Below are 23,449 nucleotides of genomic sequence, written 5' to 3' on the forward strand. Positions count from 1 at the left end.
TGGTGTATAACCCATATTTCTGCATTTCGGGGCTTATTTGAAGTTTTAAGGGTCTAATAATGAGCAAGGGTATATAAGTGTGTATATATAGGTACATACTGTTGAAAGTATTTTTCTTCCCTTCCTTGTTAGTGGCATGGCTTCTGTCTTGACTGCAGTCAGGTTTGTGCAGGCTGAGTGAATGTGGTGCAGTATTTTGCCAATAGCACAGGCATCGATGATGCTGTTTTCAGGCTTCTCTGAAATCAGCTAGTGGAACTTGGGGCTGAGTCGGGCATCGTGGCAGCAAGTGGTCCATCAGTCCTGCAGACCAGCTCTTCCAGCTCCTTCCCAGTGCTGAGGCAGAGGGGAAATAAGCACCCTCTCTGCCCCGAGAGCTTGGCCACCAACTTGATTGCCCTTATGGGGAAGAAAGGAAGGGTTGCAACCCCTGTATTGGCCTCTCAGTTTCTCCTCTCCTGACCTTGTGGGAAGAAATCCCCTATCTAGCATGTGCTTCACTCCTTCATTGCAAGGAAGGAACAGGATTTCTTGCCACCAGTCCCTGTGCATTTCCAGAACAGGTGAGAAAAAGGAGAAGTGAAGCCCCTCTCACTTACGGCCAGCAGCTGCAGACCTGAGCAATACAAGCCCCTCATCCCTGTAATTTAGCTACCTCTGAGCACTCCTGAGCCAGCAACATGCTGGGGGCACATCCCGGTGCAGATGTTTCCTCGCTCCGTGTATGAGTGGCTTCAGAAGACCCCTGCCCAGCTCACCACAAGGGATTGAGGACTGCACTGGCACAGTGCTTTTCTGTGCAAGAAAAATGTCACAGCTCTACCACACAATGCATATCCCACGGCATCAGCGAGAGGAACAGCAGTTTTGTATTGCTGAGACATGAGGGAGAGAGTGGGATTTTCCAAAAGAGGGAAAAAGAACATAGCTAGAAATAACTGCCTTTAAAGTGGTGACATTTCTATGCACAGAAGAGCTAACTTGGAACATTTTTAGAGGATTTTATAAATCCCTCTGAGCCCAGTACCACTGGATTCATCACATGAGGCACCTGCGGTACAGGGAGAAGATATACAAGAAATAATCCAAAATACAGTTCCTGTGCTCTGTCAAACTTTCCCTAAATAGTTCTTTTTATAACCATAGGTAGCATATGCAAAAAGCATAATGAAACCCAGGAAGTTTGGCTGGTTTTGCTTTTCCCTCTGAAAAACAAATGTAGGCTGCTTTTTTGTTAAATAAAAAATAATAATAATAAAAAAAAGCTGTTCTAATCTCTTACATGCCCTTTCCGCAGTCATGGGTGTATCTGAATATCAGTGGTTAATTTTTGCAAAACAATAAGCCCCCTTTTTGTCTTTCATCTCTCTGAAATGGAGCTGCCAGGAGCTTTTGGATTAAGCTTTATCGGGCTTCAGTTAGGAAAGCCTTGTGGAGGTTACGTAGCCAAATACAACATACAAATCAAATTATGGAAGAGATGAATGTGGAGTTGTTAAATTAATTTTGTTTGTTCCAGCCCATTGGAATGTTTTTAACATGAAGAAAATAATTCTCTGCTGTATGGCTGGCCTGGCCAACGTTTAGGACCGTATTAGCATGCTGCATTTGTCCACAAGTGGCAAACAGGTTTGCTCTAGGCTTGAGTGAGCCCTGGAGGACAAGGCTGGCCAAGATGCTGGCTTGCCCCCGGCCTTCCTGGGCAGGCTGATCTGCAGTGAAGCGACACAGCCAGGCTGCCAGGCAGCCCCCCATATGGCCGACAGCTGGGAACGCCGCTACAGTCAGGTCAGAGGGCTTCCCTCCGGATGCACCCATGCAGCCCTCCTTTTTCTGCAGGACTTCTCCGAAAAGCAAGAGCCAGCGTGCCTGCCAGCTTCCCAGTTTGGGTTATCTCCAACAGGACTGACTGTAAGCTGGTGAGCTTTGGGGTTTTTATTCGGAGAGGTCCAGGACATGCTCCACACAAAGCCTGCTGCATGGCATGGCCCTGGTGCTGCGAATGTCCCTGCCAGTGAGTGCCCCTCAGGTGCAGCCCTGTGGCCCCCGCGAGGCTGTTCTGCCTCCAGGAGGCCAGCAGTGCCCAGTGGCTCGGGCATCACACCGCACCTATGCAGAGCCGGTTCAGGTGTCTCTGCTCTGGATTGCATTATAGCACAGAAAGTCGTCCTGAAATCCCCCTCGATATTTTTATTATCCTGAAGGATCTGAATTTAAAATAGAGCGTTAGTAATATTTTACCTAAAAATAGCTGAGATTTGCTATTTCAGTGTGAAATGTTGCCGGTTGTTGGGTTTGCTTCTTTTTTTTTTTTTTTCTCTCAAGCAGTCATGAATTCACTGGATTCTTTGCTTATGTAGCCCAGTTTAAAAACACAAAACCAAAATAACAAAAAAAAAAAACCCACTCGAGTTTCTCTTCAGTGCAATCTTATTCAATCCAGAGGAACATGCAGGCTTCCCAACCTCTTTCTGCATCTGTTTGTTCTTCAGCTGCACATTTTGTAAAATCAGTAGACGCTCTTTAGCATTAAAAAAAAAAAAAAAGAGAAGCCTGCAATTCTTTTAATCTTCTACAGAAAATCCAAGGCATACAGAATATTGAAAGGAAAATTAGGTCTGTGGAAAATGCCAGTTGTTTTATAAATGGTCAATTCATTGCACTTCTTTCTTGCTTTTCAGACATTTGCTACGTTATTATGTATCTCTTTAATTAAATCATCAAATTGAATTATTGGATCAAGTTTTTTTTTTATTATTATTCCACTGTGTCCTGAGCAGGTTTGGTTAAATTAATAAAACCATATGTTTCATTTTATAAAAAAAGATTTCTTTTTTTTGCCCATTCATAAACTGTAAAAAGAAAAAAAAAAGAAGTGGCTGAGCAGAAAATGCTGGTTATTACTTAATTACATCAGGTTCTTCTACGTGCCTTGGAGTTACTGAAACGAAGTCGTACTGAGTCATAAAAAGTTTGTAACCTTATTTACTGTGAAATAGCAGGTATCGTAAATTCAATCTCCTTGTAGCTGGCTGTGAAGGCAGCTTGCCCCAGTCATGCAGTGGCCCCAGTCAAAACCCGTTAGCGTGTGTCTCGGTGAAGTTACTGGAGTCACCCAGCTGCCTAGAGTGCTCGTATCCCTCTTGGATCAGGATGCACAGTCATGGAGGGCGTCTTAACTTCGAGCCTGTGAGTCTCCATTTATTTACCCTTCGGATATACCTGCTTCTTTCTCCTGATTGGTATGAGCTGTTCTGCATTGCATTGATGCTGGCTGCGAAGGGTGATGTGGAATCGAGAACGTGGCAGTCTCCTCTCTCTAGGGTGGCTTGGGGTCATTGTCTGAAGAACAGCTCGCTAGGGATGGTTCCGGGGGGGTACTGCAATTCAGGTAGATCTCTGTCTGTCCTGAAGGGTATCTGGTTGAATTATTTCTAAAACAATTTGATGCATGATTACTTTAACTATATAAATCTCTGAATATCCCCACGGAGGAGGACTGGATAGGACTTTTAGGTCTGGGTAGTCCTTCACTATGGGCTTCTGTCTCCCATCGGATTTGACTAGGTGGAACAGTAAAGGCTGGCGTAGCATTTTGAGGAGTAATTCTGTGATGAAAAGGGCTTCAAAGGGAGCAGCTATGATTTATTGGTGCAGTTATCAATAAACGGTGATGTAAGTGAGAACTCAGAGGAAAGAGGTGAGCGTGGAGAGGCACACCGAGGCTCACGAAGCTCTGTAAATCCTTGTGACTGCTTTCAGCTGTGCCCCCTCAGCTGTGCTCCGCAGCACCCGAGCTGGGTTGCCAGCAGAATGAAGTTTTGGTCCCTTCTACTCAACATAAATAGAAACTTTTACTCATTTGGTCAACAAGCAAGTGATATGAGATACTGCAGGGTTTGTTTGCTTTGCTGGATCTTTCTGTGCTAAGCAGAAGGATCTGCTGCAAAACTGCAAGATCGTCACCGCTCATGATAGGAGCAAACACCGAAGCCTGCCCAAGCATATTTCTGCAATATACAGATTCACAGATTCACAGATTCACAGATTTTTCTAGGTTGGAAGAGACCTCAAGATCATCGAGTCCAACCTCCGACCTAACACTAAGTACTCCACTAAACCATATCCCCAAGCTCTACATCTAAACGTCTTTTAAAGACCTCCAGGGATGGTGACTCCACCACCTCCCTGGGCAGCCCGTTCCAATGCTTAATAACCCTTTCGGTAAAGAAGTACTTCCTAACATCCAACCTAAAACTCCCCTGTCGCAACTTTAGCCCATTCCCCCTCGTCCTGTCACCAGGCATGTGGGAGAATAGACCAACCCCCACCTCTCTACAGCCTCCTTTCAGGTAACTGTAGAGAGCGATGAGGTCGCCCCTGAGCCTCCTCTTCTCCAGGCTGAACAAGCCCAGCTCCCTCAGCCGCTCCTCGTAAGACTTGTTCTCCAGACCCCTCACCAGCTTGGTCGCCCTTCTCTGGACTCGCTCGAGCACGTCCATGTCCTTCCTGTAGCGAGGGGCCCAAAACTGAACACAGTACTCGAGGTGCGGCCTCACCAGAGCCGAGTACAGGGGCACAATCACTTCCCTCGACCTGCTGGCCACACTGCTTCTTATACAGGCCAGGATGCCGTTGGCCTTCTTGGCCACCTGGGCACACTGCTGGCTCATATTCAGCCGACTATCCACCAATACTCCCAGGTCCTTCTCGGCCAGGCAGCTTTCCAGCCACTCATCTCCCAGCCTGTAGCTCTGCTTGGGGTTGTTGCAGCCCAGGTGCAGGACCCGGCACTTGGCCTTGTTGAACTTCATGCAGTTGACCTCAGCCCATCGCTCCAGCCTATGCAGATCCTCCTGCAGAGCCTTCCTGCCCTCGAGCAGATCGACACACGCACTTAGCTTGGTGTCATCTGCAAACTTACTGAGGGTGCACTGGACGCCCTCATCCAGATCATCAATAAAGATATTAAAGAGGACCGGCCCCAGTACCGAGCCCTGGGGGACTCCACTAGTGACCGGCCTCCAGCCAGATTTGACTCCATTCACCACAACTCTCTGGGCCCGGCCATCCAGCCAGTTTCTAACCCAGCGAAGCGTACGCCAGTCCAAGCCCCGAGCAGCCAGTTTCTTGAGGAGAATGTTGTGGGGAACGGTGTCAAAAGCCTTACTGAGGTCAAGGTAGACCACGTCCACAGCCTTTCCCTCATCCACCAAGCGCGTCACTTGGTCATAGAAGGAGATCAGGTTCGTCAAGCAGGACCTGCCTTTCATAAACCCATGCTGACTGGGCCTGATCGCCTGCTTGCCCTGCAAGTGCCGCGTGATGACCCTCAAGATAATCTGCTCCATGAGCTTCCCCGGCACTGAGGTCAAACTGACAGGCCTATAGTTCCCCGGGTCTGCCCTGCGGCCCTTCTTATAGATAGGCGTCACATTGGCTAGCCGCCAGTCAACCGGGACCTCCCCCGATAGCCAGGACTGCCGATAAATGATGGAAAGCGGCTCGGCCAGCTCCTCCGCCAGTTCTCTCAGTACCCTCGGGTGGATCCCATCCGGCCCCATCGACTTGCGCACATCCAAGCTCCGTAGCAGGTCGCCAACCATTTCCTCATGGATAGCGAAGGCCACATCCAGCTCCCCATCCCCTTCCACCAGCTCAGGGCACCGGGTGTCCGGAGAACAACCGGTATTGCCGCTAAAGACTGAGGCAAAGGCGGCATTAAGCACCTCAGCCTTTTCCTCATCCTTAGTAACTAGGTTTCCCCTCGCATCCAGTAAAGGATGGAGATTCTCCCTAGTCCTCCGTTTCGCGTTGATGTATTTGTAAAAGGATTTTTTGTTGTCTTTAACGGCAGTAGCCAGGTTGAGCTCCAGATGAGCTTTGGCCTTTCTAATTTTCTCCCTGCACAGCCTCGCTACATCCTTGTAGTCCTCCTCAGTGGCCCGCCCTTTTTTCCAAAGATTATAAACCCTCTTTTTTCTGCTAAGCTCCAGCCGCAACTCTCTGTTGAGCCAGGCCGGTCTTCTTCCACGCCGGCTCATCTTTGGGCACGTGGGGACGGACCGCTCCTGTGCCATCACGATTTCCTTCTTGAGGAGCGCCCAGCCTTCCTGGACTCCTCTGCCCTTCAGAACCGCCTCCCAAGGGAAATACGTTCTTTTGTTCAGACTGCCTACACAATGTGAATTGTAACTGCACAAATACATTTGTCAGGTGTTTTTCTGTTGCAATGGTAATATTGTTGTTTACGACATTTATTCATTTTTATTTAGGAACCCTAACTATTTGAGTATTTCAGAGCTACAAGACCAACCTGGAACTCCAGGCCTAGAAACAGACATTTCTCCCCTTCAGTACAGCCAGGACTCCCTAGAAGCGAAATAATGTCCAAATACATAGCTGCAGAGTTCGTGTAACCTGACTGTGCTGACTTTAAATGGAAAAGTCATATTGGGAAAAATAATTTTGAAAACAGTATCAGCACGATGGGCTAGGTGACACTTTGACTTTCCCTGGCAGAAGTGGCCATCTCCTTTGCCACAGCACATGTGTTTAGGTATCATTTCAAGTCATTTTTCGTGGTTCAGAGTTTATGTTTGGAAAGCGAATGTAAGAGTCTGTCCTGAATTGTGTATTTTAAACACGATTTTTAAAGCTTGGAAAAAATCTAAACTCTATAGTTGGAAAGTGCATGATGGACTTTATAGATAGCATATGAGTGCCATCTAGCGTTCTTCATTAGTACCTTGACCTTCACATTTCAATTGCTTGAAAAGTATTTTCTGCAGCGGCTGGGAGCGGGCTGTGCTCTGCATCGCATGAAGCGTTCGTGCTGGTTTTGTGCCAGGGCTTGGTCTTCCCTGGAGAAGTTTGGGTCTGGGCATCTCCAGTAAGCAGAAGCTGTAGTTTCACCACCTAGTTAAGCTGTTCTGTGCTGACCTCCCCACCGACTTCAGCTGAGGCGAGAAGTAACTTGTGCCTCTCTGCTATGGATGTGGTTAGGAAGCTGTGGATTTCGGAGGCTGGCTGGAGGGTTTCCCTGCCTAATAAGAGAAGGAAATGGCTAAGGGCCATCAAGGCTGTCTTCCCTGTGCTGGTGATATTTTAATGACAAACAATTCAGAGACTGTGAAGGAAAACATGTAGAAAAAGGAATGAAAAGTAATTGCTTCTCATGTACAAAAATGTACTGTGTTAAGAGGAGAATGCTTACTGAACTAATAGTGTCACATTTTCAGAGGTTACTATTTCCAGAGCCTGCAGAGCACACCAGACTATTTACCCCCTTCATACGGCAGGAGACTGTGTGCCAGGAAAGGTGGGGTTCAGATTTAAGTGAACTTGTGAATGTTGAAATGCACAGCTCTTAAGTAATCAAGTTAAAATATATATGCAAATGCCAGGACTAAAGTTAAGTCAAAGAACTAAGCAACTTGCCTGCAGAGAATGGTTTCTCTCTCTACCTTTACTCTGGAGAGCAGAAAGCAGCTGCAGGTGGTATTAAATCCCATTGGTCTCAGTGGATTGCAGCCTAAGCTGTTACTGTAGGCAAGGACATTAAAGAAAAAAACACTGGCTCTTAGAGTGAGGCACAGTTCTCCCTGTTTGTTTTCTCTCAGTTATTTAGGAGAGCTTCATATATTTTTCTTCTTTTTTAGCTTGCAGCACTCCCCCGGTCAACATGAAAGTGCAGCCTGTGAACAGGACAGCGTTGCTTGTAACCTGGAACCAACCAGAGACCATCTACCACCCTCCAATCATGAACTACATGATCTCTTACAGCTGGACTAAAAATGAAGACGAAAAGGAGAAGACTTTCACCAAGGACAGTGACAAGGACCTGGTAAAACCACAGCATCAACCCCAGACATATGTGTTGAGCTATCCTTATATCGTGTCCTCAGTAGAAGTAGAGGAGGAAGGCTGTTGTTACATTACAGACCGGCTAGCATTTGACTTGCTGTGAATTGCTATTAAAATGTTACGCATTAGTTGAACATTGCCTAACAGACTACCCAAAACACTGGAGTGTGAATTTATAGTTTATGTGAGCGCATAAAGGACTAAATCTGCAGACACATTTTCATGTACTGTTGCTGAGAAGCAGCTGGCTCAGGAAATAGTTAGACTATGAATACCTTTTGGCTTCTGTTCAGCTCACAGATTTTCACATTAAAATCCTCGATCCCCAAAACCTTCTCCTGGGTTCAGGCTTTTCCCTGTGTGTAGCCCCTTGCAGTCTTTGGAGTCGTTTCTGATCAGTAGGCGCTGCCTGCAGTACTTGTCATCAGGGCTAGAGGATTATTGCAGAGTGGCCCTGTACAAGCCCTGCCTCAGTCTGGCTGTAAGAGAAAGAGGGAAGAGCAAGACAGTTCCAGCACAGATGCAAACACTGATCTATCTCCTCCATTTAGGATTTGATCTGCTTGTCATTCCTGTCTAAGTGGAAGCAAGTATTGTACCGGTCTTTAACGTTCTCTGCATATGAAATCAAAGTGACATATTCAGGTTTGAAAGGCCTCCGTTTATTGTTAATCAAAGAAAGCCTCTAGAATAATGAAATCAGTAATTGTATACGCACATAAAAAATGCAGCAGCACAGAGTGTTATTCCTAATGACTGTTATCGTTGGCGTTTTTTTTTTTCAAATACACAGTCCTCCGGGCCCATTCAATCAGTTATACAATAATACTTCTCTTATTCCCTTAGATGAAGATTCTTTTACTTCATTTCCATTTATATTTTCAATTTCCCCACTAGACATTGTTATCTGGGTCACATTAGGGAATGATGTGCCTCACAAAGTCAGAAAGGAATCTATTGAAAGGCACCCAAGGTTATGATGTATTGTAACCTCTCTCTTGTCATAACTTCACATTCTTAAGGGAGATTTTATTTTAATCGTGTATAAGGAGGAGAGCCTTAATCAGCAAAAATGAGGTGGGCACGGAGACGGCATCCTGTTTGAAGTAAAAGAAATAATTAAAAATGCAGGGGATGTGATGGAGTGATAGCTTGGAAATAAATTGCAGTGAGACCCTGTGCTGTGGAGCAGAGCTTGGAGGTTAGGAAGGCAATGACAGCTTAGTCTATTTTAGGGGCAAGAGAAGAAAGAAACTCTTTTTAAAAGGAAAGTGGAATTTGCCTTTAGTGCTCTGGCAGAGACAGCTGGGCTGTCCCATCTTGAAACAGAGCTAGACAGTGTTTTGCTAAAGAGATCACGGGTATTTCAAGTGATCTATGCAGCTACTGGTGCTGTCTGCTTGAAGCCATGAACTGACGTGATTGTGGTCTAAGGCAACACAGAGAAATCGCTGGAAGGCAGCAAGGCAGTGTCTCGAGTGTAAGAGTATATAGGGACATCCCAGCCCAGGGTGCTGAGCAGTCGTGCTATATAGGCCACCAGCATCAAATTGCCCTAGCCAGTTAGTTGCAAAATAGTCAGTCTGAACATACAGTGACTCTCTGGGCTTATACCAGGTTCAGAACTTGCATCTCCAGAAACCTTGTTTCGGTTCCTGTAAGGTCAAATAATTTGTGGTGTAGGTATTTCTGGGGAGAGCAGACTCTCAAACATAAAGACTGTCATGAGAGCACGTGGGACACGTTCACGTCTTTTTCATGGACAGAGTCAGCAGGGTCTGGGTGCATCACCTTTATCCCAGGGAAGTCATTTGACTTTTGTTTTGCCCTCTCCCAGGGGACTAGTGAAAATCTCCATTTAGATAAGGGTTTGTCTTACGTGGCACAAATGTCCTGTGTTAGCACAATGCTTTATATATTTCAAACTGATCGTGGACAGTACTGTGGGGGTAAAAAACTGAATAATATCTATTTTTTTTAAACAGAAGGCCATCATTAGCCATGTCTCACCTGACATCCTTTATCTGTTCAGAGTTCAAGCAGTTTGCCGAAATGAAATGCGTAGTGACTTTAGCCAGACTATGCTCTTTCAAGGTAAAAAAACAAACATGCATACATATTTTTACATTAAGTGACTATTTGTGTGTTTAACATTTCCTTTGCAGAGTGCAATATGGTGTGGAATGATTTCAGATGATGTTTGAATGCATGCAGATGATGCTCGTTTCATATTGTGACCAGTGACTTTATTAGAGTCCTATTTCCAATGATGAGGCTTTGCCTACACCCTTCTGCTGGCAGGGGTTCATCAGATTTTAGGAGAATGCAGAGATTTTCTTGGTATTAGTTTTCTAAAACAAGTTCATTGAAGACTGTTTATGAATCAGGGGCACAGCTATAGCAGAATATGAGTCTGTGGTGTCTGCTTTATGTAAAGAGAAAAGGAGATCAGCCTCATGTTGAGAACCAAATGTGGAGAGGTTTTACCATGCTCACAACATCACTGATTTCCAAAACAATTTAAGTTCATAGGAGATAGAACCAAGATATGGCAGGAGATTTTTTTCCCCCCAAGGGCTAAAGTTTTGCTTCTACCTTGGAATTTATTGCTAATGTTTTTATTAAGTAGGGCAAAATTCGTCTCTGCTGAGAGCACTGCATCCCACTCCAGTTTACAAATGTGTAAACCTTGGGATGGGTAACAGAAAGCAAAACAAGCAGAGAGTTAAAAATTCAAATTCTTAAGGTGAAGCAAAGAGTTACGTTAGTTAGGTCTGATGCTGTATATATAATAGAGGCTTTTTTAATTTTGTTTTTGGAAAACGGGGGTTTAATCCTAAGCTTCTAGACCTTAGCATCTGAAATATATCAAACTGTGGACACGATTTAGTTGTATGCCAGTGCCCATGGCATGTGCCGTTGTGTTAGCAGCATTGCAGGGAGAGCAGGGATCTGACAAGAAATGTCCCGTCTAAACAATATCTCCTATGTAGTTCACAGTTTCTTAGTTACTTATCTATTATCTCAGCATAGTGTTCCGGAGTTTAAGTGCCAGGCAGAAGTCAGAAGCCAGTGTATTACTGATTATGGCCTCTTTAAGCAGATGATAGAATGGAAAGATTCTTTGAAATTTGAGCATGATGCCTATTTAATTACAGTTAAAGGAGTAAATCCTTATTGACAGTTTTGACAGATACTGTCTGGGAACTCTAGCCCAGTGTTCAAAACAGTGGAAATGATACACACATCTGCAGTGCAAGTAAATGTTACGTTTCCTTCCATGTCTACCCATAAAGAATTTATTTTCCAAATCTTTGGCTGTACACAAGATCTAACCTAAAAATAGCATCCACTTGAGCTTTCAAAACATTCTTCAGAGTCTGATTATAGTTGTACTTCAGGTAAATAGTGATAAAGATAATATTATCATAAGGACATAAAGAAACTGTTATTATCAGCTGCTCTGGCTTCCTGTGTAAGTCAGGACATTTCTTTCAACTTGGGTCTGAAGGAGAGCATGTGTTTTCTGGCAGTGTACTTAACATCAGCATTACCAGGCCTGAATAAAGGCAAACAAATCTGTAGTCAAAAGTGCAAAGTTAGGTGAGTAATACCAAGGTTGCCTTAACTCCAGACTGAGACCAGCATACATGTTTTGGACTTTATTGCATGCAACAGGTCTTCTCTGACATTTTCCTGCCAAGTCTTTGATTAGTTACCAGTTCATTCACAGGCCTCAATTTCTTTACCCTCCTGACAGGTTTAATAGTAGCAATTCAGCAATTGTTTAGCAAGAATTGTATAGTGATACAGCTGTCAATTCCTGAATCCCTTCCTTATCCGCTGAAACGCTGTTATTCTTTGTTTCTCAGCTAACACTACTCGAATTTTCGAGGGGACCAGAATTGTGAAAACAGGAGTGGTAAGTTGTGGTCATAAATCACTGCAGTGAGCTGATGGGCATTGGTAATTTGGGGCAGCGTTCCCACCAGGTGGCAGCACGATGTTGTGAATCTGCAGCAGGCCTTTGCTTTCTTGGGAAGGTGGTTGTTCAAACCTGCCACAGAAGGTTTCATAACCTACCTAAAATATTGAAGGGATTTTGGCTTTCTAACTTCACATTCCGAGAGCCTCAACCACTGGGGAATCAAGTGTTAAAAAATCTTCCAAACTATATATTGAGTTCATTTAATGGGGTTACGTAATGTTAATGATGACTGTGGAAATAAATTTAACTGCTGTTATTAACTATATAACCAAAAGTCTATGCGACAGGCATCAGGCTTCATGCACAGCATCTTCATTCATCCAGTGCTTTAAGGTTATCTGCTACTGTGTGAATAAAACCTTAACAAACTTTTTGTTTTAATTTTAATTCAGGTGAGACTCTTACAAGTCACTGAAAAAGGCTTTTGTATTCCAGAATCAGAAATGTTGATACATTTATAGTAAAAATGGAATACGTTCTTTCAGTTTTGAAAGCACCTGATGAGGTTACTTAAACTATCCGTAACCTAAAATTCTCGTATTCAGTGCACCGAACTGTTCAATCAAATTTATGGACTGAATTCATGCTATTGAATTTGCTATAAGTACGTTGCTTCTATTTTTATTCTGTTCCAGTTTGATATACTCCCTTGTAAGCAAGTAACGCATAAAAAGCTTGAATTTGAATGATTAATGTTTGTTTAATGATGTATAGAGGTATTCTAGACTTATAAAATCTGCTGTCAAATTTTAATACTCAGTCCAGCTTTGAGACCATACATGCCAGCAACAAGCAAATCTCACAACGCCTTAGGGATTTATGCTGATACGTATCCGAAAGTTTAGATGCTTATTTAAAGTTTTGGCTTGAAATCTTTAAAGCACAGGTTTTCTTTTGAGATCTCTGTTTCTCTGAGATTGCAGCTGGTCAAAAATAACGTGATAAAGCCTTTCTTGTTTTGCTGCAATATTTCAACTACATGGCCTGATTGAAACTGGGAATTGCAGAGAGATGCAGATATACTGTTAAGTTACAGATTTCAGTTCCAGAAATGCATAGACATTTTATGGTCTTGTTCGAGGTTTAGCAGGACCTATTTAACTCTTGTGTGCCCATGTGTGATGTGTGCATTTCCACCTAATGGTCTTCTTGCTGATGAATTCAGTAACGTGAGACATTTTTGAATAAGTTGGAGCGGGAACATAGTAAAGTGGTCTGAGCAGAAATGTTGATCCTGGCTCTTGCACAGAATTACTCCTTGGCCTTAGACAACTGACTGAATTTCATTGTTTTTTTCCACATGTAATTTAAGGAGGTGGATTACTTGTCTAGTTCTTCAAATATATACCAAGGTTCTGATAGGTAAATTTAGGAAATAAAAATAGTACCGTCCAAGGCGTGTGGGAAGAGCCAGAGTTCCCTGTCAGAGCAGACCCACCAGCCATGGATGCACACGTTGGCAGCACTGCTCTTATTCTGGGACAGCCATTATGTAATACTGTATTTTTAAACTTACGTATTCTGAGGATTAAAGAGATGTGAGCAATGCAGCTAAACTCGTTAAACTTCTTTAAATCTTTTCCCACCCCGAGAGGAAACTTTACACACAAGTCACCAGTGACATGGGTGGAGAAGGTCCCACTGTAAAATAAAGATAACAATAAAGAGGCTTTTGATGATAATGATTGTTCAGAAATGGCAAACACAAGCGTCCTCTCAGCGTTGTTTGCCATAGCGTGGCTCTGTTGCTTGTGCTGTTCCTGGCTTGGCCTTGCATCTAGGTGGTTTAGGTCTTTTGTTTTTAAAAGCGGAATTGCATTTGTGTAGAAAGGGAGGGAAAGCAAAAGAAAATTGATCCCAGGTAGTATACTGGGGCCCCTGCTGATGCTCTCTGCTGTGTTTTCTTCCTCTCTGCTGCCGTTGACCTCCTCAAGCCCACGGCCTCTCCTGCCTCCTCAGCCGACATGGCTCCCATCAGTTCTGGCTCCTCCACATGGACCTCCTCGGGGCTCCCCTTCTCCTTTGTGTCCATGGCCACGGGGATGGGGCCTTCCTCCAGCGGCAGCCAGGCCACCGTGGCCTCGGTGGTGACCAGCACCTTGCTGGCGGGGCTGGGCTTCAGCGGTGGCGGCATCTCCTCCTTCCCCAGCAGCGTGTGGCCCACCCGCCTCCCCGCGGCGGCCGCCCCCAGCAAGCAGGCCGGCCGGCCAGTGGTAGCTACCACAGAGGCCCCGGCCGCCGCCTCCCCAGGGCCAGAGCGGGACTCGGCGCTGACGAAGGACAGCGAGGGAGCCGAGGAGGGGGAAAAGGATGAAAAGAGTGAAAGTGAGGACGGAGAGAGGGAGCATGAGGAAGAAGATGAAAAGGATGCCGAGAAGAAGGAGAAAAGCAGGGCGACGGCAGCCGCGGAGGCGCGCAATAGCACAGAGCCCAGTGTGGCCACGGCTTCCCCCAACCGGACTGCTGAGGAGGAAGGAAATAAAACCATATCGGGTGAAGAGCCAAACCAAAACGTTGCCCCCAAGGCTGGACACCCTGAGGAGAGTTTTACCGAAGCAGATGCTCAGCCCCAGCCTCTCCCTTCCACCCAAGTGCCGCCAACATTCACCAACGAACTTTACCCAGGGAAGATCCCAAGAAGACCAGAGACAACAAGAAAACCTCCTCCAAAGGATGACAGGTTTCCAGAGGAATACCCCTCAGATAACAAATTCATCACCATTAACCCAGGTGAGTGGCCTTGTTTTTACCAGCACAAGACTGTTGGAAAATTGCACAAACCAAATTCCTTACTGATTTCAAATTGATAGATTTTTGTGGTGCCTGGATTCCACGATAGACAGGTCATTACAGGACCAAACCAACAAATTATTACTGGGGGAAATAGAGAGGAAAGAATCATATTTTTATTTTATTAGGACAGACTCGTGCTGCTTGTTCTTCTTACTAGAAGAGGAAATTTGGAAAAAAAATGTTTTGGAAAAGGCTGCGTGAAGTGTTTGTTGTTGTTTTTAAGGGGGGGAAATGCAGTGAACTATGGTTTTGAAATTAATTTGGAAGATTGGTTGCTCTGCAGAGCTAGTGTTTCATGGGAAGCTTGCTCTGTATGCTGTAAGCTAATTTTGTTTATCTGCAGGATTCTCCCTGATTGATTTTGAGACATTCTCCCAAATATGGGATTGTTGGTGGTTTATTTCTCACCACAAAATCTACATGCTCTGATCTTTTAAGACCAGGCACCTTTTGCACTATGCTTACCTCCTTTTTTTTTTTTCCCTGTGAAAAAAATTTAGCCAGGCAGAGCTCACAGATTTGCTATATTTGTCTTGATGAGAATTAATGATGCTCCTGTACACATCAGCTCTGGATATATGTACCTACTCCACAGTATGTGCACAGCAAGTATAACCTTTGGAGGCATGCCCTGGTGATCTTGTACACCAAGTCTTGTGTGGTCAGAATTTGCTGCACGAGCCTGTGCAAACAGATGCCTGTGGTGCTCCCAACTCACTGTGCAGCAGGTCCATGCACATATTCCTGCTTGGGAAACTCTACGCACTGGTGAGGAAAAATTTGCAAGGAGCAAACGGAGTACTTTCATACAGATCTATTTGCAGACTAAGGACTGGGATTTAGATATGGCAATGAGTTTGTCTGAGTGATTGTGTATATTACAACAGCATTTATAAGATAGCGCATGTTTTTCTTGTTTGTTTGTTTTTTATTGTTTATTTTGCTAATCTATTGACTGTTTTCTAATTTTGTTTTTTCATCAAAGCAGCTCTAGAGGTAGAATACTTTGGAAAAAAAATAAATATTTATTTTTCCCTACATTTACAAACACAAAAATGCAGACATTGTGCACTCAGTTATAGCTCAGAACCAATTTAGAAAACAAAGCTAAATCCAATCTTTAATAATATTTGTTACAGAAATGCTGACCTGACTGTAATGCTGTGAATCATAACTTCTCTGTAAGAGAACAGATTAATGAAGAAGCCAAGAAACCTGCACCAGATTTTGCAGATTGTATATGTATATTTTTTAATACACTGCTGTTTTTCTTATTCCTTACCCGACTATCTTCTTCAAAGTCCGGTGCTCCCACTAAGTGTACTGTGAGATGCCTGTCAGGCAGCTTTCAACACGCCACTTGCCCTAAAAACCTTTTAGCAGGAAGAAGGGAACTTGTCCTCACCGCACTTTGCAATGCTGGGAGTAAGCATTCAGCACCATTTAGGTTTGAACCCCAACTGTTTGATCTGCCTGGGTGAACCTGCCCCTGGAGTGGCTGTCTTTAGTTGGTCTTTTTGCTTCCTGGTTTCTCATGCACCAGATTCTTGAATGGCCCAAATATGACATCCCTAATATAAGCCCTAGCAAAAGCCCTCATGGCTTATTCTCAGCCTAATGTAAATTGAAGGAAAGGTGGGTAGCTGGTCATGCTTCTTAGCTCCTGACAGAGGGATTGTTGTTAGATTGGTTTTTATTCCATGAAGAAGATAAAAATCAATGAAGAGTTGGGGAAATATTGTTCATATTGCTAAGAAGTACTTGCTGGTTGTATCCTTCTAGTCTGTAGTGATTTCTGTCTCTTTTTAGCATGCAGAGAGCTATTGCTGGAAGTGGTTCAATACAGCTTTGCCTCCTACCAGACAGGCTCTTTTAAGAGCTCTGCTCACTTGCAGGCTTGGAGGCTTGAAGTGACCCTACCTGAAGACTGCACACAAAGATGGATCGGTCTTGAAAGGACTCTGCATATTAGATTTTTTCATGCTTATATGGGGGGAGAATAACTTCTGAAGATCCTTGTATCTTACACATCTGGCTTCCATGTGTAAAAAATAAAATCTGAAATAACCACCATTAGCTGGGGGAAAAGATATGAGAAAAAGTCATCTGTTTCACCCAAGCTGACCTTGGTTGAATCTTTGTTAAACTTCTGGTTACGTACCTGCCCACAAGGGAAGGAGCTGTACCATATTTTCAGCTTCCCAGACAAGCCTCTCCCAGATCCTTCAGGGAACCGAGGAGGCTACTTGGTGGCAAAAGGGCAGGAATGGCTCTTCAGAGAAGAAGGTTGCATTTGTGCTACTTTCCCTGAGGTAGCGGTTCATTCCCTGTCCTTGACTTCAAGGGGGAGAAGCTAGGCTGCTCACAAGTGTGGCAACTCCTTGCCTAGAAGTTGGGTAAAGCTAACGCTTCTCAGCTCTGAGAAGATTTTGAGATGGGGACAGAGGTTTTCACTCTGAATCTCTCTGCACCAGTTGTGAGGATCTTGTCCTTCAAAGTCTCTTTAGGTGAGTTTTTCCTCCTTTTCTTTGCATCTTTTGTCCCCAGGCTGCTGCAATGAATAGCTGAGGTCTACTTTACCAGGAATTTGCCCAAATATTTCACTAAATGTGTCCGAGTAAGGCCTGGCTGACCTTTTGGGATTGTTAGCCCTGTGAGAAGACTTAGGAACGCAGACAGAGGAACTTTCCCCCAGGCTGGATCTGGGTTACCAAAGATTCCTGCCAGCAAAACCCACACCTGGGAAATTGGCCCATAAGTCAAACACAACCATGAAGCCTGAAACTGGTTTCTTCAGGTTATTTTTTTTCCATAGCAATATGGAAATCTGTAATTCATACAAACAGACCAGACCTAGCTCACGCAAGAAGTTGAGTTCAGTGAAACTCCAGGCATAAGCAAGACCTCTTCCTGTGAGAAAAGGACTTAAAGATTTTCCACAACCAGGTGAACCTGAGATCAGGGCAACAACTAGCAAAGTCAAGAGGATATTGCCAGAATTGTCTGAAATAATTTCTGAGGATCAGGACAGTTAAACGAAGGTGCAGCTCACTTCTGAAATGAGCTGAGACAACGCCGCTGCAGTTTACTGTGTCCCGCAGAGGGCAGAAACTTTTTTGGATGCATCTTTTCGCCAGGAAATCAGTTCTTAAAAAGCTGTCAGGGTTTCCAAAATGTTTTTGTGAGTGGAAAGTTTAATCATTTTAAGGAGTAGAAAATTGTTTCATAACAATGTACACTTGTAAAATTAATTATATAGCATCAAATTAGCAGTTGTAAGGAGATAACTGAATGGGGAAGTACTCACGAGTGTGGATGATTAGAGGAGAGCAGGGAACACATGAGAAATTACAGGGAAAGTGCGAGGCCAATTAGTACAGCAAGGCTCATTTTCTTTTAGTGCTTATTTCACACACACATACACACACCTCTCCTGAGGCCATGTCATTATTTTCCAAATGGCATTGGCCTCTTCTTGTCTGGTGGTATTGGCCAACGCTAATGATTTTCTTCTGTCACTGAGCGCTTGCTTGCATTCTCCTCTTTCATTTTCCTGATCGTCCCTGTCTCTGTTTTGTTGCCCACATTAGACTAATTGTACCTTTGATCTGCAACTGTTACACACGCAGCTGCTCAGCATTGTCCATGACTCTGAAACCTGAAAATTAGAAAAACAGCAATTAGAATGATGCTCTCTCCTCCTCCCTCCCCTCAAAAAAAAGGAAATAAAAAAGGAAATAGGATGATTCAGTTTAATCAAGCTAGACAGACACAACCTAACAGAATTCTGGTTTGTTGTGCCAGACAGTTAAACAGATCCTTTGTACATGATAGGAGGTAAAGAGATGGCTGTTGTGAGCAAAGAATATATGTCTGGCTGGGGCTTTTGCCTGAGTCATGAGCAGAGCCTAAGAACAGAGACCTGTGTTTGGACCTTGATCGAAACTTCATCCGGGTCCTCCCATCCTCAGTGCCCACCCATTTATTTTGAGTTCCTCCCATGAGAGGGCTGTGTAGAGCGATCATGATGTGCAGGCTAAATGTCATGCTAGGCATATACTTTTAACAGAGTGAATTTTAGTTTTTAGAACAGTCTTTGCCAGGTCTGAGGTTACAAAAGCCTTTCGGGGGTAACCTCATTAAGATAATTAAACATCTGTGTAATTCTTTCTTTCTCCATACACAGCAAGGATTATTAAGCTGTATTTTCATGTGGCACATGAGCCATTTTGTATGGCAGTTTATGGAAGCAAGCAGTAAAATGGCTTGTGTATAAAAGAATTGGATTACTGAAAAAATTTGATGTGTGCAAACAGTATGAATCTCAGTTATCCAACATCAGGTTTAAACATGATTGGCATCCGTTTACAAAGCAGTGAAAATCCATGCTTAGTTGTGTGCAGCTTCTAAGTCTGAATACTGCATAAATGCCTTTAAAAAAAATAGGTAGAAAATTGCTGTCCAATGATACGAGCTTGTGTGAAAGTGATCTTTTTTAAAAGAACATACCTTTTTGCCTTTTCATAGTTGAATAACATGGCCAATATTATTTTCTAGAATTAACTAGTAGTTTTATATAAGTCTGTAATTTTGTTTACTCAAAGGAGGGGTGAGCAGGTGACTATCTTTTAAGTAACCATAGGGACAGAGACAACTCTGCAGTGGAGGTTTTCTTTGGGCATGCAGAACGTGTATTGTTGTAGTTATCGGTATCTGCAACAGTACAACAAACAGAACTTTGTACTGGTGGCTTGTGCAGGGTCAAGGGATGATAAAGGGAAGTTTCAAAAGAAAAAGGCAGATCCGTTATATATTAGGGCTGTGGTTGCTTATTATAGCAAGCAGCGTAACGTAAGGGAAATAAACACATTTCTATTCTCAGTAACGAATTACCAAGAATATCCAGAAAAACAGTACATTTCGCAGACTGTAGAATGCCTCGACCTTTGTGCAGGAGTTTCACTGCCAAAGCACCCCTCGCTGCCCAGTGCTCTCTGATACTCGCCATGCCAGGGCCTCATCCATCCAGGACCTGGATGGCACTGCTGAACGGGTGGTTCACAGGAAAGCAAGCATTACGGATTTTATAGACGTAGAAGTTTATTTAGCAATGCTGGGCTGGTGTCATGTGGGACCTCCTGAAACAGATATGCTGTAATAATTTTTATTCCTTCCTACCGGGATGTATTCCAAGCCAGTAAAAGGCAAACTGAATTAATTCAACGAAGGCATATGCCACTGGAAACTGTTTACATTTCTTAGAAAAAATGGAGTTTCCTGGTCCATTTTTAAGCTTTTTTTTTTTTTTTCGTGAAGTAGTTACATGGGCACAGTTACAAGGATATGCTGTTGGTGCTACCATGCCTCAACATTCTCACTTCAGAAAAGAAAGAGTAAAATGCTGAGCATTTTTTATTGTATACTATTTTGTTATGAGAAAAATGGGAAGATATAAGGGCCCAGATCTGTCCTTTGTGTGTGTATTTTCTTCAGTTTTTTTCCAAGTTACCCAGTGTGCTTTTTTTAGGCTCTTTTGCAATGACACTCAAGAGACACCTGCCAGCACTCCAGCTGTACTGCTGTGCTTCTGGCCCCAGCTGTCATTCTAGAGCAACTTTTATTGGTGTTGGTTTGTTTAACCTCTCTCAACACTTTACTTCAGCAGTGGAAAACACCTAAGACTTTCTCTTCAAAGACAGTACAGGAATGGTTTATGTTTTTCCTCAGCACATCACTGCTTGGGCATGCCCAACTGGAAGCCAGGGCCAGCCGTCAGCGTGCAGGAATGGCATTTGCAATTCTGGCACTCAGCATACTGAGCACTTACTGATCCTCACATCTGTGGCATACAGAGTTGGCAGGGTCAGATAAGTGTGTTCTCCACAGTAGACTGAGTAAGAGGAGCATCATGAGCATTGCAGAATTTAATAGCGTGCATTGGGACTCTAGCCCATGCTGTGCTTACAATGGAATTTAATTTTCTTTCCATGCAAACAAAAACATACGTTTTTGGGTTGAAATATGTGGAGGTAAAACTGAATAGAATATTGTCCTTGGTGTGAAATGAAGTAATACCCATACAGATGTAAAGTGGTAGGACCATTTGGCTCCTTACTAAGATTTATTACGTTGCATGGTTTTTACTTTGTCTTTTTTGCCATTCTGATTAGCAACACCTCACAGACTTAATTTTTTCATGATGTTAAACGATTTGAAATGCACTGATAAAGACCAGTGCCTCAAGGCTTATTTCTGCAGGTTTTGTAAATACAGAGAATAAGCCTTTGCTTTAATTGTAGGGTTGTTCTTTTCCTTACTCCTTGCCGATCAAGGAAATCAAAAACCTATCTCGAAAATGGTATGGAGCATATTATTAGTATGCTGTGAAGACTAACACTCACCACGTGCTCTAAGTACAACGTCGTGTGCATATTCTGCAGAGTGGTTCTGTTGGTAACCTCAGTAGCCGTTCTTACTGAAGTTGGAGACCAGTGGCTACTCATCTCTCTTTTGATCAGTTCTACACTCAGTGCACGTTCACTTCCACCAAACATCCCTCTGATTAGCACCTCATTTAGGTTGCTTGCTAAAGGGCATTACCTCCATCAGCCTAGTTCTTAAAACTAGAAAGATTTCTTGCTGGGCTTGCAGCAGCCTGCAGCCTTGCTCTGTTTTCAGCAGTCAGGCGAAAGCATTTACAATTAACCTTTACTTCCATGTTAGTTGAATTTTACTCCTGCCTATGGAGGAATATAATCTAAATGCTATTAAAATAGAGTATGACTTCATATTATGTGACATCTGGTGACTTCCAATTATCTGTGTTTTGCCTGCCTACGGTGAAAAGGCAATTATGTTCTTCTGGTAGGATTTGCAGCAGTTTCAGAAGATATGATAATACAATAGCGAACGAGGGCAAGGAAGCACATTGGTGAGGAAGGACCTGATGGTCTAATAAGTAGAATTCAAGTGTGTATGTTTCGATCCTCGTTCAAATCAGAAGCTATTTACACTAATCCTTTCCCATTACGTCCTGTTGACAGGTATTAATCAATTACAGTCTGTTTTTTTAGGAAACATGGATGAAATACAGAATCCGCTTCTGTACTTTTTGTTTATAATCAAATTATTATAATCAAATATTTCACTACCATGTTATCAGAATCATGGAATATCCGAAGTTGGAAGGGACTCACAGGGATCTTTGAGTCCACACAGGATTACCTGAAAATCTTATCTAAAAACCCTGTTCATCAAGTCTACTTGAATTTGCACAGTTTTGGTGTTTTTTGACATACAGTGTAGGGGCAGGGTCTATTCTTATGAGCTCTAGTACCCGAAGAACTCCTAGATATTTATCTTATATATGATACAGTAATTTTGGCATGGTGTTAGAGACATGCAAAAAGTGAAAATGAAGTTACTCGGCCAGCTCTCATATATTGACCAACTTTCATTTTGTTCAAAAGCTGCCGCATAACAATTTCTTCTGTCAGTTACAACACACACCATCCATTCATTCATCCATCCATCTTGACAATCCATATGCTAAAAAGTGCTTTCGTATGCAGTAACTCACCAGATTGTGACAATTCAGCAAATGATGTGACATGACACCCAGCATGTTGAGGATTTTTTATTTGAAGATAGTTACCAAGAAATTTATTTCTGAAGCAAAGTATTATGCTGAGCTTTGCAAACAGAGCTGTCCTGCAGTGTTGAGAAACAGGGTGCGTTTACCTGTGAACACTGATGACGGAGCAAAACATTTACTTTGTTGCTGTGGTGGAATGACTTGGCAGGGTCCTCCACATTTGATAATAGGTGCTTAAGTGATAGAGTCCTAAAATTGTGTATGAGACTGTAATTACAGGCAGCAGTAAAATCCAAGCCATATGAGGCAATAAACACCATACTTCTGTGCTCTAATGTTTCAGACTAAAGACAAATGGAATCCCACCCTGCAATTAGAAGATCTTTGCTCTGAGTGTTTGCTCATATCATGTAAAATGCACAAGCTATTTGTTTTGCTTATACATATTTCCATACAGTAACTCTGTTTACACTTAATGATTGTCTTTATTATGTGTTTAATACACAGCTGACAAGAACAGCTCCAGCATGGCCACGAGACCTTCTCCTGGTAAAATGGAATGGATCATCCCACTTATTGTGGTCTCAGCACTGACCTTCGTGTGCCTCATTCTTCTCATTGCTGTGCTTGTCTACTGGAGGTGAGCCTGTTTTCTTTAGATTGGGAAACCGATCATGATTTAAAACACATTTTGGATGGTATTTTTTAATGCGGTCCCATGTTTTTTATTTTATTGGATGTTATGGTGATAGATGCATTAGATATCTCTCCAGATGCTAAAACAGCTCTGTTGGTTAACTATTCAGCTGTCTCAAATATTAAATTTTTGTGTCATGAAAATGAAGTTACTAGTAGCAGTGGTAGAACCAGCTGTAATGTCAACAAATATTTTCACAATTAGTTCATTTTAGATAGCTGTTAAAAGCCTAGTGAGACTGTACTAGCTACCACATGTGACTTTGCCACTGACTTTCTGTGTGATCTTCAGGTGTTCATTCTTTTCCTTTGACTTCTACAAAAGGGAGATAAAGTTGTTGCACGTTACATAGCAATGCTCTACATAGGAGCTCCTTAGCACTGGTGAAGCATTCACAAGTACAGACTGCAAGAACTTGCAAGTAAAGATTGCCTCTTAAAAAGAGATAGCATCCTTTACACCAACCAGGCTCAGTGGTGGAAATCAGGTTTAGCATCAACAAATCCAACTC

At 43.2% G+C, this 23,449-nt stretch overlaps 1 protein-coding gene across 4 annotated transcripts in view; it reads left to right on the forward strand.

Moving 5' to 3' along the window:
• PTPRG (protein tyrosine phosphatase receptor type G) overlaps positions 1-23,449 on the forward strand; it is a 407,047-nt gene that overhangs the window by 314,398 nt on the left and 69,200 nt on the right. For all 4 annotated transcript variants that reach the window (XM_083795084.1, XM_083795085.1, XM_083795086.1 and 1 more), the window contains 5 exons: positions 7,662-7,846; positions 9,852-9,960; positions 11,739-11,788; positions 13,789-14,584; positions 22,749-22,881. In XM_083795084.1, coding sequence (XP_083651210.1) covers positions 7,662-7,846; positions 9,852-9,960; positions 11,739-11,788; positions 13,789-14,584; positions 22,749-22,881 — 1,273 coding nt within the window. The remainder of the gene's footprint in view (positions 1-7,661; positions 7,847-9,851; positions 9,961-11,738; positions 11,789-13,788; positions 14,585-22,748; positions 22,882-23,449) is intronic.

Source organism: Anser anser (genome assembly GCF_964211835.1).
Source record: "Anser anser genome assembly, chromosome: 12".
NCBI lineage: Eukaryota > Metazoa > Chordata > Aves > Anseriformes > Anatidae > Anser > Anser anser.